Here is an 18385-nt window from a genome sequence, read left to right on the forward strand (position 1 = left end):
TGTTCTTTGGCGGAGTGGTCGAGCAAGATTGAGATCCAAACTCCCTCTCTCCACTTCCCTTCTTCTCTATTCTCCTCTTCCTCTCACGGCCTCTGTCCTCTGTCCCCAAAAAATAAATAAATAAAATAAAATTATTTGAGAGTGATTGGGTCCTTTCTAGGTTCATTTGTGTTTGTTGAGGGTTCCAGTCTCGATGGCTCCTTTGGCACCTGGGGAAGTCTTGAGGGGTATCGTTGTTGTTCTCTCCAAATCGGGTTCAAACTCAAATATGAACTCATATCCACTCTCTATTTCTCCTCCTATCTCCCCTTCCGTGTTTGAGCTCGGCTTCACATCGTTGAGGGTTCTTTCCTCTTTGGCCTCTCCAATGTTGGGGGGAAAAGCTTGAGAGCCACAATTGTTGATCTCTTCGTATCAAATTCGACCTCACATTTAGATTCTTCTTCTCCCTTTGTTTCTCTTCCCTTCCCTTCTTGTTTCTGTGGTTCGCTTCAATCTATTGAGGGTTCTAGCCATTGATGGCTTCTCTAGCTTTGGGGGAAGCCATGAAGGCTATCATTTTTGAACTCTCCAATTTGTTTGGAGTCTAAATCGTTCTCTTCGTTCTTTTTCTCAAACTTGTGATGCTACATTCCCTTGTGTTTGTAGCGCTACTACGTAGGTCCATGTGCTTTGTTATTAGGAAGGCTTCCCATAGCTCTAATAGATCGGGTGACTACATCGGTTTAGTTGGGGCCCCTTTGGTCCACTTCCATGTTTGTTTCCTGGTCTAATTGTATGGCTATGGGCCACTTGTGTTGTGTAACTAGTTTGCTATTATTGTTGCCCTTAAATAGTTGCTTGGCTCAATGTCTCTTAGTTTGCTTCTTAGTGTAGCTTTGGGCCATTTTTGCTTGTGTAACTAGTTTGCTTTAATTGTTGCTCTTAAATAGTTGCTAAACTCAATGCCTCTTAGGTTGCTTGTTAGTTGAGCCTTTTTTCTCTCTTTACTTGGGCTTGTCGCTTGTGCTCTTGTATTTTCTTTTATACTCTTTGGTAATGAATTATTTAATCATCCAAAAAAAAAAAAAAACACATATTTAAGGTGTATTTAAATAGTAATGCCTTAACCAAACCTATCCCTCCTTTTGTTTGTTTCACTAGCATCGAGGCATCGGTATTGAGCTTAGTCACCCCCATAGGTGGCAAACTCCATGAAACTGCTAGGGAAGAAGTTTGAACAGAGATCATTTCTTCGTTTATGGTAGCTTCAGAGAAATCATGAAAATTTCTAATTGTAGTAGCAACCACCTCCTCAAGTCGCCAATCCCTTTTGCTTAAAGACCTTGTCATTTCTTGCCAGCCATACAAATCATGCCAAAAAAGAAGCCAGAGCTTCGATTTCTTTAGTTACTGCTTTATCTCCATGACCTCCAGGTCACCATTGAAGGATTCATTCATGTAGATTTAACAGAGAAAGCACCATTTCTTTCACCAGCCTAGAACTGCTCATCCTCTCCCTCATAAATACTCAAAGGAATCCTTAAAATAGCATTCACTGAATCTTGATCAAAGTTGTTCTTAACTAGGTCCAAGGTTTAAAGTATCAGTATTGAGTATCATATCAGGCAGGTGATTTTAAGAGACGTATCGTCTTGTATCGAGTATTGTATCGCTTTGGCTAATGAATTTTAGTGTAATTCAATGGAGAGATGTATCGTATCAATTGGGTCAAATATGGATACATATCGGCTAGTATCGTATGGTATTGTGGGATACAAACCTTGACAAGTCTTCCCTCCAAGTTCTATTAAAAAATGGGTCTACTAAATCAGCTATCCACACCAAAGGACAAATAGGCGGAGGCTGAGACCAGTTTTTATAACCTCCTAAGCCCATGATCTAGTTATCCTCCCAAATTTTCACTTTGAGCCCATTCCCAATGTGCCAACATAACCCATCCAATAGAACTTGCTTGCCCACTTGGATACTACGCCAAGCCCACGAGGGGTTATGGCCCAATTTGCTTTCTGAAAAAGAGCAACATGGGCAATATGTAGACCTCATCACCTTTTCCTAGTGAGATTTTATTTGGGTCCACAACTTCCAAGCAACCTTCTCGGTTTTGAAGAGTTGTATCTCTAAAGCCCAAACCACCACGACCTTTAGCCACAATCAACGTATACCAACTGATCAAAAATCCAATGAATCATGGATTTCTGCTCTGAATTACCACAATAAAAGTTCTTTCCTGTTCATATTCTTATGAACTTTAGTTTGGAATTTTTTAGTGTGAACCAATATAATTAGGCATGGCAAAAGAAACAGATTTAAGTAACACCTCCCAGCCGGCGTGAGAAAGAAGGTGGTGTTTCCATCCCTTGATTTTGTTCCCAAACCTTCTCCTCAGTTTCTTGAAAGCCCTTTACTTTTGATAACCCAAACTCCATTGGAAATCCTAAATATTTTGTTGGCCCATTTCCATAAGAAATATGAAGCACTCTAGAAAACCACCTCTTAAACTTTGAGAAAGTGTTTGCATTCAATGTAAGCCGAGACTTAGAGATATTAATTGCTTAGCCACTCGCTCTACAATACAAATCAAAGCACGCCTTTAAATTGCACACCTCCTCCAAGTTTAACTCTGAGAATAGAAGACAGTTTTTTTTTTGGTAGTAGAGAATAGAAGACAGTTATCAGCAAACATGAGGTGAGTGAGCTAATTACCACAATTATGAACTTGAACCCCTTTAACCAAACCACCTGCCATAGCATGATTAATAATACAAGAGAGAGCCTGAGCACGAAGAATGAAGATGGAAGGTGACAATCAATATTTCTAAAGAAGTCACTTAGTCTCAATAGAAATAATTGTAACACGGTTTACCCACCAAAAAAAAAGAAGAGTTTTTGTAGGGCGCCACTTAAGTGGCCCTTTAATTCCTGACTACGCCACTTAAGTGGGTTGCACTTTTTGTAAAATTGCAAGTTACCCACGTTTAACTTTTGTGTTAGTTTGAAACTAAAACGACTCATATACCCTTTTAGGTGTAAAATGACCAAAATACCCTCCGATAGTTTTCCGCCCATTTTGCTCCTTAGGTGGGTCCATCTTCTTCCTATATCTTGCTTGAAACCCCACCACCACCAAAGACCACCACTCCTTCCCCTACCGAAAACACTCATCACCGCCTCAAAACCCATTATCGAGTGTAAGTTTAAATCTCTTCTCTGCTCAACAACAAGCTTAATTCTTTTCCTTTTTTAAAAACAGAGTCTTTCTGGTCAATTAATCAGTCTTGTTGACACTTTGCTTTTACCTTTCATCTTCCCAAATCACGTTCACTTGCAAGAACGGAACAACCAAAGCAGCTCCAAGAATACAAGCAATAACAATTTCGTCGATAATTTGGCTTCTCTGCGCAGTTCATCCCACCAGAAACCACAACCATCATGTGCTTTGTTCGATCCTTGACAATCCCTTCGTTATGAGGTGAATACCTGTCACACCCCACCTAGCCGGATCTAATCATACCCAAATACCTGTGGGAATGATATACTACATGAACACAGTTCAATGACAAATCCATACAATTATATTATATAGTGTAATCAAATGACAAGAATTAAACAAAATCCATAATTAAAGTTAGGGATAATTATTGTTGCCCCTGTATTTTGATTTTATTACTATTTTATCTCTTGTACTTTTTAAAATTGTTAATCCAACTTTTAACTTTGTCTTAAATTACTAATGCCCCCTATTATTAAGCTTCGTTAGTTTATTGATGATGTGGCATCTATATTTTTTTTCAAAATTCCAAAAATAACCCTATAATTATCTATTTACTTATTTACTCTTTTGTTAAGTTATAATACTACCCTTAATTAAATATGGGAAAAATTAACTTTTCTTTTCTAAAAATAAACCACCAAATAAAGGAAAGATTTGATTTTACATTCCCCAAATAAAGGAAATATGTGATTAAATAATGCTTAAAATAGAAATTAAAATATTAGGAGATATCAAATGTAATTCAAAGCTGGAAATTAAAAATCACCTAATATATGCTAACCATTATATATGTTACGAAATTTCCTATCAATTAGCATCTTATATGCTAATTTATTTGTAAAACTTCCATCATTGTGATTGTGAAAAATTTAAGTAGAATATGAGAGTTTCAACAACCATAAGTGTATGGTCCCACCAAAGCCAAAATTAATTCTAAAATATAAGATTTTAAGGATATAATTGACATTCAATATAGTTTCTATAAATGAGAGTAATGTTATATTTTTAATTTCTTAATTTTAATGAAGGGCAAAATAGACATTACATATTTGATGTTAACAGCCAACACCGTTAGAAGTGAGGGGGGCAACAGTAATTTCATAAATAAAGAGCTTTGATTGGTAATAAAACCAAAGTACAAGGGGGCAATAGTAATTATCCCTTAAGTTATAAATTTAATTATCAAAATGTTACGGTTATCTCCTGACTAGGATTAAAACATAATCCTAAAGAAAACAAACTGGACATTGGAGTCTAAAAGAAAGGATTGTTTGTTTGCCACGGAATTAAACTAAATTAATTCTCTACTGAAACCCAATTCCATAGAAATAGTCTTCGCACGGGCACGAAGCTCCATGCGAGTCCACTCCTCTCCAGTTGTTCCTTCATAATAGTCTATAGCGATGGATCCTCCATTTGAATGGATTCCTCATAACTGCAGTGTAATCTAAAAGAAACATATATATGAATGAATGATTTCAACAAAACTCAGTGAAGTCAATAGCATATCATGCATTCATCCACAACTTTTTCACATCACACATATAAAGTTAAAAATAATAATTTGTATAATGATGATAATATGACTAATAAATATATATGATGTTATGCTCTTAACTCTATCATGAAGTCTCTCTGGTAGATATGCATTAAGTTATACTTCAGTCTCCTATGGACAGTCTCAGTTACTCTTCCCTCAACAAGAGATGTCTATTGGGTTCTCTGTTGTTATTGGGTCAATTCGTATCAATCCATTGTTGGAGATATAGGTCTCCACTTTCTCACATCACCATTTGGCATAAGAACTGGGGTGTGTCAAGGACAACTCTGAGCCCAAGTCATACAACATATGATCAGGATATCATTCCTCAACGGGATGCATTTGTTAGTCCGCTATCCTTATCCAACTAGAAATGGGATCCTTAATAGAAGGCATCTGTTGGACTCCATTTCTCAACCCTATGGTCATCCACATTTATATAGGCGGATGCTCTCGTGGCTTTCCCACAAAAATTGCACATCGCACTAAAAATGACATAAGCCAAAACACTATACATATGCAACATTATCATCTCATGATGGTAGTAGGACTGCTTGATACTCATAGGACCCAACCACCGACATCACGGGTTAACCGACTTCAATACCCCTATCGGAAGGTTGGTATTACTCATGGGGTTACATAACCAAATACTTCTAGACACCTCGCATTCATGAGCTTAGGTTTAAGTGTGTATATATATATATATATATAAGGTCACTAGGGTGATGGGAGAGTCCCACAACCCTAGTTGGTATCTAAGTATAAGAGGATATAGTCTTCAGTCAAGCCCACACGTTCACACCATTCTTATATATAACAATTCATGAAATTTTAAATAGAACAAATATAAACTAATCATTACCTTCCATTCGCACAAAGTCACACACAATAATCATAAGATATGAGATATCAAATTATTGAAAATTTAAATAACATATCATTCATACATGACATGGTTGAGTATATTCATCACCTTTCAAACTTATATAACCCTCCAAGTCCCAAAAGATTATCCACCAATAAGAGAGTACAATTGACCAAACATAATTAGTAGAAATAAATTGAGCAATAATCGAGAATCATTTGGAATCAAAGGGGATAAAACATACACCCAAACAGAGGGTAGGGGGTTGGGCCACACAAGGTCGGACGACGGGTCCTAGTCGACGACCCAGAGTAGGGCTCCGTCCAAAAACCCTAATTTCCTCTCCGATTTGATCTCAACTTGAAAAAAACTTTGTGGTCTTCAATTTAACAATTTTAAGGTTCTCAAACTACTTTTTGAACACCCCAATTGGTTCTCAAATGAAGACCCCCAAAATCGACTTACGCGGATGCCCGCGAGTGTCTTTGAGAGGTTCAAATTGGTTTTGAATGCAAAGGATTGCATGAACCAATTTTCACAAGGATTGGGAAGCATTAATGGGACAATAGAAAGTATTCAATGTAACCCATCAATGAAAACCAATACAACAATGCAAAAGATTCAATCTCAATTGCATTTAGAAGAGAAGTTGTGAAGGGTTATCAATATCCTTACCTTATCACACGATTTCCTTTCATTCTCACACTTCGGCAACACCCAATGAGTGAAGAAGCTTCAAAACCAGTGTTTTGCTGCCGGTCCCAAGCCCGGGTAAAGGAGGAGGGTTGGTGCGTCAGGTCGGCAGCCGGCACCGGAAAAAATCTAGCCAAACCTTTTTTCATGGATTCGACCTTATATGATAAAAGCTATGCTAGGGCGTTCCCCGACAAAAGAAGCGACGCTCTACACTATGGCCCAGGTGTAGTGATAAGTGGGCAAGGGTTAGCTAGGGCGTCCCCTGTAAGCGACGCGTCGCATCGGCCCCCGGATGCGGTGATAAGTAGGCAAGGGTTCCCGCGCCGTGGACGAGTGCGGGTAAAGAAGCTAGTCCATAAGCGTAGGATTAGATTGGCATCTTGGAACATAGGATCTTTAACTGGTAAGAGCTTAGAATTGATTGATGTTTTGAGGAGAAGAAGGATTAATGTAGCTTGCATCCAAGAGACTAGATGGAGGGGTAAAAAAGCCAAAGAGTTGGATGACTTTAAACTTTGGTATACTGGGGATAAAACAAATAAAAATGGAGTGGGTATAATAGTGGATAAAGATTTAAAAAATGATGTGGTGGATGTTAAAAGAGTGGGTGATAGGATTATTGCTATCAAGCTGGTAATGGAGAAAGAATGCATAAATATAATTTGTGCATATGCACCTCAAGTAGGATTAGATGAAAGTCTAAAGCTAGAATTTTGGGAAAGTATGGATGGATTAATGCAAGGAATTCGTCAAGGAGAAAAGATTATCATAGGAGGTGATTTAAATTGACATATTGGAAAAGATCAAAGAGGATATGAGAGTGTTCATGGAGGATATGGTTTTGGAGAAAGGAATGAGGAGGGGATTTCAATTTTAGATTTTGCTACTGCTTTTGATCTATCTATATTAAATACTTACTTCAAAAAGAGAGATGAATATTTAATTACTTTCAAAAGTGGACAGCATAGAAGCCAAATAGATTTCTTCTTAACTAGAAGGACTGATAGATTGTTGTGCAAGGATTGCAAGATGATACCGGGGGAAAGCTTAACTGCACAACATAGACTTGTGGTCTTGGATATGTGCTTAGTCCCAAGAACACATAAAAGGTCCAAGGTAAACTATCCTAGAATAAGATGGTGGAATTTGAAAGGAGAGTACTCTAAATCCTTCATTAATGAAGTAGTCAAAAAGAAAAATGGGATTTTAAAGGGGATACCAATGCAATGTGGAATGAGATGGACCAATGCAATGTGGAATGAGATGGCTATGTGTATTAAGAAGGTGGCTAAAGATGTTCTAGGTGAATCAAAAGGAAAGACTCATTCTTATAGAGAGACGTGGTGGTGGGATAGTGAGGTTCAAGTTGCCATTAGGAATAAAAAAGCTAGTTTTAAGGCATGGCAAAGAACTAAAGATGTTGAGGATCTTCATAGGTATAGGTTGGATAGAAATGAAGCTAAGAAAATTGCAGGAAAAGCAAGGGAAAGGAAATATGAAGAGTTGTATAATAAATTGGGCACAAAGGAAGGGGAAAAATCTATTTATAAGATAGCTAAGATGAGGGATAAGGAAGAGTAGAGATCTTGACCATGTTAGATGTATTAAAAATGGAGATGGTAAAGTATTAGTTTGTGAGGAGGATATTAAGAAAAGATGGGAAACCTATTTCTCTAGTTTACTAAATGAGCATTCTTTAAGCACTTATGTTTCGGACGATTACACTTTTCACCAAGGCACCAAGGTCCGAACTTATATACGTAGAATTTCGATGTCCGAAGTAAAAGAAGCTTTAAGGAGGATGAAACTCGGCAAGACACAAGGTCCTGATGAAATCCCAATTGAAGTATGGAAGAGCTTAGGAACCCATGGACTAGTTTGGTTGACTAAGTTGTTTAATAAGATTATGAGCACAGGGGAAAATGCCAGGATGATTGGAGGAGAAGTGTTGTGGTTCCAATTTACAAAAATAAAGGAGATATTCAAAGTTGTAATAACTATAGGGGCATTAAATTGATGAGCCATACGATGAAATTATGGGAGAGAATAATTGAAACCCGTTTGAGACACTTAACTACAGTTACGGAGAACCAATTTGGGTTTATGCCAGGAAGATCTACAACGGAGGCTATTTACTTAATTAGGAGACTTATGGAAAGGTATAGAGAATGTAGGAAAGATCTTCATATGGTATTTATTGACCTAGAAAAAGCTTATGATAGAGTCCCTAGAGCGTTAATTTGGCAAGTACTAGAGAAAAGAAGTGTTGCAAGTAAATATATAGATATAGTTAAGGATATGTATGATGGTTCGATGACTAGTGTTAGAACAAGTGGGGGACAAAGTAATGAATTCCCGATAACAGCTTGGGCTACATCAAGGGTCAACTTTAAGCCCATATCTATTTGCACTGGTAATGGATGAATTAACCAAAGACATTCAAGATGAGGTCCCCTGGTGTATGCTTTTTGCGGATGATATTGTGTTGATTGATGAGACCCAAGTGGGGATTAATACCAAATTAGAATCATGGAGATTAGCTTTGGAATCAAAAGGCTTTAAACTTAGTAGATCGAAGACAGAATATTTAGTTTGTAACTTTAGTCATGATCGGCCAGATGATGAGGTGGTGATACTTGACGATAAAGAGATTTCTCAGAGTGATTGTTTTAGGTACCTAGGTTCAATCATAAGTAAAAGAGGTGATTTGGAAGATGAGGTTTCCCAAAGAATTAAAATAGGGTGGATGAAGTGGAGAGGTGCGTCCGGGGTCTTATGTGATCGGCGTATTCCACTAAAGCTTAAAGGAAAATTTTATAGGACCGTTGTTCAACTGCACTATGATGTACGGTGCAGAGTGGTGGGTTCTGTTAAAAAGAATCATATAGATAAACTCGGCGTCAGCAGAAATGAGGATGCTAAGATGGATGAGTGGCAAAACTAGGATGGATAAGATAAGAAACGATCATATTAGAGTTGGGTTGGGAGTTGCTCCCATAAGTGATAAGCTTAGAGAAAGTCGGGTTTGAAGTGGCACGGCCACGTTCAACGGAGACCTATAAATGCTCCTCCCTGCACGGAGAAGTGATATAATCCATATTGAAGGAACTAGAAGAGCTAGGGGTAGACCTAAGATAACCTTAGGAGAAGTGGTGAGAAAGGATATGTATAGCTTAGGCCTTGTATCTAGCATGGCCTCGAAATATGACCGATTGGATGGGCAAGAATCCATGTAGCCGCACCCCATTTAGTTGGGACAAGGCTTATTGTTGTTGTTGTTGTTGTTGTTGTTGTATAAAATAGGGTTTAAAATCCAAAATCCTGAATTTGCCCCGAACTGGGCGGTTTAGTCAATACCTTCGGCCAACCAACCCTATAACTCTTTACGCATCGCCAGGAAGACAACAATAATTTGAACACCCACATGGTTTCTAATGGTTGAATCACCCACAGCTTTGAGTTGGGCCTTCTAGGTTTCATTTCATAAATATTTCTTTGAAGGTCCAGCTGCTGGATAGTTCTTTTTCAAACATGTGTTTCTATCAGTTTTTGAGATTTTAATTTGTGGCAAATGCTGATTCGAGCAACCGGCAATCCAAATGTTGCCATGTATGCAAAATACGATCAAACGGTATATATTAAAGATTTAATTGTAAATATATTTTTCTTGTTTTATATTGAAGGGTCTTATATTTTAAAAATTTACAAATTCAAACCCCTGATTTTATCAAAGCTAATCATTCATCACAAAGAATTGGAGCGAGCTATAACCCTAATGGGAGTGCATCGAAGTAGGTAAGCATGCTGACGGTCTCTCCCAAATTCTTCCTTTGGCCACCTCCAAACCCTTCTCTCTATGAAGGCTCCCTCCCACGTATCATTGCCTATGTAACAAAGAATATGAAGTGTGCCCTAACCCTAATCCGCTAGTGTAAGCAATATAGCTGAATTTTCAAGGTTTGTTCCATTGAAGATGGATTAAATGGACATATAACTGAATTTTCAAGGTTTGTTCCATTGAAAGATGGATTAAAACACATAATGGAGTAAAACCCTTTATATCTTTTAAAGAATTTCTTCCAAACAAAAGCAAACCACAAAGGTAAAATCTAGGGTTTTCTAGCAAACGGATCATATTGATGGCCTTCCACTTCAATCCACACAACCACAATTGCCATACTCTTGGTGTCATGGTAAACCAGTTCAGTTCCTTTCCCTTTGTCCTCGATACGCAATATAAGATTTAATTGCCCTTGATTTTGCAGAACCAAGATCAAAATCACCCCAAATCGTTTGATTGATTGAACTATCATATTTGATTACCTACCAAAGAGCTTCAGGTTTCCATCTTCAAAGGCTGGACTTGACCAAATGGCTGCAACAAGACAGGGGATTTTGGAAACAGAGCTTTTAAGTAAAATAGAAAAAGAATTGAAAATGGGTTTACGTTGTTGGAGATAAAGGGTTCTTTTTTTTTTTTTTTGTTATTTTTTCCCCATGTTATTAGTTTCTTTATTCAATTCTTTCAGAGGTTATTTATTTTACAAACCTTCATTTTATAGGATTTTTGAGGTGAAGAATTGAATTCGATCTAGGGTTTGCGATGAATGATTAACTTTTGATAAATCAGGAGTTTGGTTCTATAAATTTTTAATAAGATCCTTCAATATAAAACAAAAAAAAAATTATTTACAATCAAACCCCGCATTTTTAATACACACCATCCAATCATATTTTTCATATGTGGCAACATTTGTACATCACACTTGTTATCATATTTTTCATACGTTGCAACATTTGGACCGCCATGCTGGAAACACCAGCTGCCGCTAATAAAAATCCCAGCTATTGAGAGTAGAAAACACTAAAAACACTTCTATAAGAGGAACCCTTGACCACTTGCTTTTTTGACGTTTTTCGCTTCTTTTAGCCTTTGCTAGCTGCTACTCGAAGGACTTCCAAGAGTGTTTTGGACTACACGCAAATGTTAAAGGATTATACGAAATATTGGTAAGAATATTCAAAAGTCATTTGGATCATCTGATCTCTGCATCAGTTCTCCCAACTCAGGGTAACTCCACTGAACAAAATCTTTTAGAGATGTTCAAGAATGCACATTGGTTAGGTTAGGAGTAGAGAATACCAAAATGATATACTCCGTCGATCAAATTTCCAATAAAATGATGAAAGGAGATTTGATAATTTTAAGATGGAGGTTTTATTGCTTTCTTATATTTTGTTGGAAGAGAAAGTTACCACATTTTCTACGCAAGAAATCTTTGTCTTTTATGGCGACGTGAATCATACTGATGATCTTTATACGTTTGGATATGAGGTTTATTTGGATGAGTTTATCATATCTATAAAACTATAACTTAGAACAACTTTTATACATAATTCAAATATAATACGAGACTTTACTTCTAAGTCTAAAGAAACTTGAATTCATGATCTCGTAGTAAAAAACGTTCTTCTTGCATTAAATTTTTTGTGTGGTAGAAATAATTATATTAAGCTTTAAAACAATTAGATCAATATAAAACACCAATAACCATCATAATCACGTATTAGTAAACTAACCTATATTTTTTTATTCTCCTCAATCTATGTGATTAATTATATAATCTCATTTGATTTATTTTGAAATGCACAAGTGGGTGAGGTATAAGCTTACAAAATTCATCCCAACCCCTTGATTTTCCATTGTTGACTAAAAAAGCTTCTTGATGCATGAAGCGCGTTATTGTATTATAGTGTTTTGACATATGTAATTGCTTTCACACCTAATTATTTTTCAAAATAATGTAAAGACGACCTGACACCACTGCATGATACAGTGGATACCAACCGACTGAAACCGAACTCAAATGTTAAAAGTTGTTGTTTGTTTTGTGAATCAAGAGTTCAGGATCTTTACAAGTTTATCCCAGAACGAATCATCCTAAAAATAGAATATTTAGGAGTTTTTTAAGCTAATAAAGGATTCTTTTTTTCTTTCTCAGAATTACAAATCGAATGGGTGAGAAGCTCAAAAATCTTGATGAGTTTTCGGTTTTTTTTACTTGTTTTGTTTTAATCATTTTATAAATAGTCAACGATCAAAGATACCGTTTTTTTTCTCCCAGCTATGATTTCTTTAATGGGTCTTATTCAACTTTCTCTTTGTGTTACTCTTCTTCTGTTCTGGTTCAGATTCCAGCTATCCTATCATAAGAGAATCTTTTTTGCTTAATTTTCGGACTTGTTTATTTTAAGCACGAGTGGACCTGGGATTCCTGAAACAGCTGAAAGTCAGCAAATATCAATGGGAAAGGGGAGATATTGATACAAACTCAGTGTTGGAGTCTTTTGTGATTCGAATACAGAGATTCAGATTCCAGCAAGCCCAAATTATCGTGAGTTCATATTTTTTCTTCCTTTTTTCTATTACTTTTCTCAGGATTAGATGTTATCAACAACCATCTTTTATCTCTGTTGATAACTTAGAAGTATGATTATAGCATTTGATATAATGCGTTTATCTGAAATTTCCTGAAAGGAATTTGTCTGTGAGTTGTCTGTGTAGTTCTGATTTTATCAAGTGGCCTTAGAAAAAATTCCCAGGAGGTTCCTTGTTTTGATTAACCATGCCGTTGTTCGTGGTAATGGGTTTGTTTACTGTAACTCTAAGAACTCTTATTTTATGGATTGGGTTCCTTGACAAAAGACCATAGTTGACGGAGAACCTTGCTTCTCTCTGCGTAGTTTTAACATATATTGCTTTTGCTTGTATTTCATCTAGACAAAGTCTCCTTTTAAACTCTTTCAGTGAAAGGGGGTGGGGGGGGGGGGGAGGGGAATGGTTTAGATTCTTGATTGAACATGCTGTGAGTTTATTCTTTTTTCTGTATTATATTGATTGAAGCAACTCTCCTCCTTCTTCAATGATTGGATTCTTGTGGTAGATTGTGTATATTTAAATTATTTCTTCTCTCTTCACCCCCCCCCCCCCCCCCAAAAAAACAAACTGCATAATTCAGTTGTTTCTGTAAAGAATTTGCTTGAAAATTCTTTCTCCAGGTTTCATTATATCAAATATTCTCTGCTGGAATTTTTTTTTTTCTTAGGCAGTATTTGTATAGTATTAGTGATCAAAGGTGTATGTCGTGGTTCCATGGCCTTACTTGTGGATAATGGGGTTCTTTACTGAAACTCTTAATTTTATGAATTAGGTCCTCGTTTGGACATTCCATTTTAGTGTGATGATAGTGTGTAGCTACCTAGAAGCCTCATCACCATGACAGAAAAGATTGTTCTTGTATACTGTTTACTCTGTTTTGTAAGCATATTCTTATCTTCTTTCGTTGGTAGGTTAGCTTCTTTACAGGAGTTGCTTATAGTGTTAAGTGGGCTAATGAAGATTTGACCCTTTTTCATAGGAGCTATAAAGGGCAACAACTATGTCTATGACTGGTGAAAATGATGCTCCAGACAAGCTTAAGGTATATGAGATTATGTTTTAAAAGTCATTATCTTCTTGTTGTTCACTCATGTTTAGTACTAATTTACTCTGATGACTTCAGGGGAAATATGCTGCAATCATACTGTGTTTTGTTCTTGGAAATGGGAGTCTTTTCTCATGGAATAGTATGTTGACAATAGGAGATTATTATATGGTGCTGTTTCCGGTACATACTCATTCCCCTTACTGTAATCTCTTCATAATATACCTGACCTTGTAGTCATCTCTTTTTCATTCTATTTCATCACATGACATATAATGGATAATTTGTTGAGGGGATCATTCAAATGATGTTCAAGTACAAGGAAAGGAAGAGAAAATTTTATCCACATATACTGAAATCCTGGCATTGTATGTTTGTCAGTTGTGGTTTATCTAACAGACATTTAGCCTTCTGCTTTCTTTCGATGTGCAGACATATCATCCTTCAAGGGTACTCACACTGGTGTACCAACCTTTTGCATTTGTAACAATTGCAATACTTGCATACCACGAAGCAAAGATCAATACAAGAAAACGGAACTTGTTTGGATTTATCCTTTTCTTCATTAGTTCTCTTATGGTTCTTGTTGTAAGTACTACCTTCGGGTTTTATTACATCCCTAAACATTTCGTTGAATTGTAAAATATCTCTCCTTTTCATTCTTCCAGTTCCCCTGATTCATCCTCTTTCTGAATTTGTTAGGTGAATCTAGCTACATCTGGGAAGGGTGGAGTTGGACCTTATGTTGGTATATGTGCAATTAGTGCTTGTTTTGGAGTTGCTGATGCTTTTGTTCAGGGTGGAATGGTTGGAGATCTTGCTTTAATGCCTCCTGAGATGATGCAAGTAAGTGGTTGCTATTTCTAACTTTTGTACTACTGTTTTTCCCCTAATTAAACTTTTTTGGAATATACTGAATCATGCTGGTAGAATTTTAATCTTCTATGTTTTTTGAATTATGCAGTCTTTCTTTGCTGGTCTGGCTGCTTCAGGGGCTCTAACTTCTGCTTTGAGGCTAGTTACAAAAGCCGCCTTTGTGGATTCTAGTGACGGTCTTCGTACAGGAGCTAGTATGTACCTTATGTCTTACTCTTAGAGATGAAATACTTTGTTCAGAATAAAAACTTATATATTAATGTTAGCAAGTAATTTCAAGTAAAATCGATCTATGGAGCACAGACAAGGGAGTAGAAACAAAGAACATAACAGTCACAGTATGCTGAAACTAGTGACACAAGTTCAACTGACATTTTCATAGTGAGACTGCTGTCTGGATTTTTGTTATATATTGCTTAAGCTGGGTTGCATCATCTACCCTGTATTAAGTACCATTGAACAATTTAGTGTCTGATATTATATTGTTTCATAGCATTATTTATACTTCTTCTGCAAGGCTTCATTTAATGCTGAAGCTCTGTATCTTTGATCAGGAATGATAAACAGTGAATGGTTACTGATTATCAGTGACTCTAGTGATTAAGTTTACCTAGTATAATAGTCTGGTTTCATTCTCTGTCACATCTGAAGTGAATCCCTTCTCCTTTGTCTGAAATAATTGGAAGATGATTAATGAACGTTACTATGTTACCATTCCCTGCAGTTATTTTCTTTGCTGTCACATCATTTGCCGAGCTACTATGCGTTCTTGTTTATGCGTATGTCTTTCCCAAACTGTCAATTGTGAAGTATTATCGTTCAAAAGCAGCTGCTGAGGGATCAAAAACTGTTACAGCTGACCTTGCTGCTGCTGGCATTCAAACGATACAAAGCAAAGTATATCTCCTTCATTTATGTGTATTGGATACAATAATTTCATGAGGCTAATATGATTTTGGAATTATAACAGGATGAAGAAGATCCCAAATTACTCGATCGTCTGACAAATAAACAGTTACTTGTTCAGAACATTGATTATGGCGCTGACCTCTATCTGATATATGTATTGACACTCTCAATTTTTCCTGGATTCTTGTCTGAAGATAGTGGCACCCACAGCTTGGGTTCATGGTAACTGCTTATACATGCTTGACTCCCAACTCTAGCATTGTTAAACTATGGAACTAGATCAGCATTAGTCCCACTTGATTTTACTTGTAAAATGTTGAAGCATAAAATAAAAACTCTCAACCACTGATAACAAGTAACAGTAAGTAAAAAGTCACTTCAAAATTTTAACATGTACCTGGTTTATCAAAGAGAAACAACTTCTCCTTTATTATGTGTGGCTTTTTTTCTTCATTGTCCAAGCAACCCAGTGATTACTTTGGTCTTCTTCAGGTATGTTGTTGTTCTGATTGCGATGTATAATGTGTGGGATCTGATTGGAAGATATGTCCCCCTCATAAAAGAGCTGAGGTTGGAGTCACGAAAGGGCTTGATGATTGCAATTCTTGCTCGATTCTTATTCATTCCAGCATTCTACTTTACAACCAAATATGCAGGTCAAGGCTGGATGCTTATGTTGACATCCCTGTTGGGTTTGTCCAATGGTTACCTTACTGTTTGTGTAATGACTGCAGCACCCAAAGGTTACAAGGTTAGTAACTCTACATATTTAACCTGAACGAATTTGGCACTGAAAAACAATGTTTGCTAAGAAAAGAGGGGAAGAAAAGGGAGCTTCAATGGCTCTTTAACTTGTATAGAAACTTATGAGATTTTGGTTTTGTAGGGACCGGAGCAAAATGCCTTGGGGAATTTGCTTGTGCTGTTTCTTCTAGGAGGCATATTTTCAGGGGTAGTACTCGATTGGTTGTGGCTCATTGGCAAAAGTTGGTGAGATGATAAGCATTTCAAAACTTCAAATTGGAGTAACTTCTCTCAAAGAAGGAAGTCTCTCTTGTCCAAAAACAGGGGTGGTTCATTTTCATGTCACAATGAAATTGGAAGCTCAGAAGATGTAATTGTTTGCTGCAACTCCTTAGGAACATACTTGATCGAACTAGATGTTGCAGACACGGTTCTTGTACTTGAATAATTTGAAGAAAATGACATTTTCACTGTAATTGGTTATGGTTGATTCAATGCCAATGATATCTTGTAATGAGATCTACCATTAACATGGTTGAGGTAGAAGTGTAGGACTACTCAACTAAAGAAAGAATGATAGTTCTCAGTCTCAATAATCATATCAAACCCAAACAACAAGATCAAGTAATCCAGCACATGATAGAAACAATTTTCACTTGAGAGTAAAACTGATATTTAAGGTGTATTTAAATAGTAATCACCTTTCCCCAGTGAGATACAAGTTGGGTCCACAACTTCCAAGCAACCTTTGCGAGCAGGGCACGGTTCTGAAGAGCTGTATCAGTAAAGCCCAAACCACCTCTTAAACTTTGAGGGAGTGTTTGCATTAAATGTAAGCTGAGACTTAGAGAGATTAATTGCTTGGCCACTCGCCCTACAATACAAATCCAAGCACGTCTTCAAATTGCACACCTCTTCCAATTTTAACTTTGAGAACATAAGACAGTCATCATAAACATGAGGTGAGTGAGCTCATTACCATGATTATGAACTCAAACCCCTTCAACCAAACCACCTTGCCATAGCATGATTGATAACACAAGAGAGAGCCAGAACACAAAGAATGAAGATGGAAGGTGACAATCAATATTGCTAAAGAAGTCATCAAGTCTTAATAAAAATAACTATAACGCGGTTTACTGAGAAAGGAAAAGAAAAAAAGTTTTTTGCAAGGCACCCACTTAAGTGGGCCTATAATTCTTGATTACCCACTAAGGGAGTTAAATTGTAGAGCACCCACTTTTGCACTTTTTGTAAAATTACAAGTTAGCCACTGTTAACTTTTTTGTTAGTCCAAAATTAAAGTGAATAGTTAGAAATTATAGATCCATTTAAGTGGGCACCTTCCCAAAAACAAACAAAAAAACAAAAAAAGAACTTATAACGCAAGGGGAACTTTTACATCTCCTCTCGTGTTGTTTTTAGTTCCTAGGGTTCTCCCACTCTCACCAAAGCCACAAATCTACCACCTCAACACAGCCATTGGCCCATTGCCCGTGCCTCCGCCTTCCCAATCCTTCCCTTGCCCCCACATCACATTTTTTTTATTATTTTGAAATTGAAAACTTCAGCAATCTAACCATGTGAATTGACAATTTTTCTCTCATGCAAATAGATGATTCTAACTTGCTAGAATAAAAGCAAAAGGGAGAAATGTATTATTTTTCAAGTTGGCCTCATCATATCTTCTCTTTTCATGACAACCCTACTTAATGTTTCCACTTCCCAAACATGGCCAATAGAGACAAAAAGGGACAAAAGATAATCCTGTCTTCGTGGGGTGTTAGTTCCAAATGTTACGTTTCTCATTTGTGTTGGACTTTCTTTCTTTCTTCTTCTATTTTTTTTTTTATTATTTTTTTCGGTGACCAAGTATTTCATTCAAGCGGCTAAGTCGAGGAAATAGAGCTATTAAGGGTCTGTAACCAAGAAGTCAAACCCGCAATCGATTTAGCCCTCCTTGCTAGGTGATCCAGCACAAAGTTGATCCTTAC

The 18385-nt window shown here is 36.8% G+C and overlaps 1 protein-coding gene across 1 annotated transcript; it reads left to right on the top strand.

The window, feature by feature from the left end:
- The first annotated feature begins 12585 nt into the window (after positions 1 to 12585).
- LOC149004459 (equilibrative nucleotide transporter 3-like) lies at positions 12586 to 17032 on the top strand. Its single transcript, XM_089168357.1, has 10 exons — positions 12586 to 12773; positions 13797 to 13859; positions 13941 to 14045; positions 14295 to 14450; positions 14565 to 14708; positions 14827 to 14932; positions 15463 to 15635; positions 15709 to 15869; positions 16140 to 16398; positions 16534 to 17032. The coding sequence occupies exons 2-10, from the start codon at positions 13818 to 13820 to the stop codon at positions 16639 to 16641; spliced, it is 1254 nt and encodes a 417-aa protein (XP_089024483.1). The 5' UTR covers positions 12586 to 12773; positions 13797 to 13817; the 3' UTR covers positions 16642 to 17032.
- Positions 17033 to 18385: the final 1353 nt, after the last annotated feature.

The sequence above is a fragment of the Hakea prostrata genome, chromosome 9 (assembly GCF_041222555.1).
Source record: "Hakea prostrata isolate BN-2017 chromosome 9, UWA_Hpros_2, whole genome shotgun sequence".
Classification (NCBI taxonomy): Eukaryota; Viridiplantae; Streptophyta; class Magnoliopsida; order Proteales; family Proteaceae; genus Hakea; species Hakea prostrata.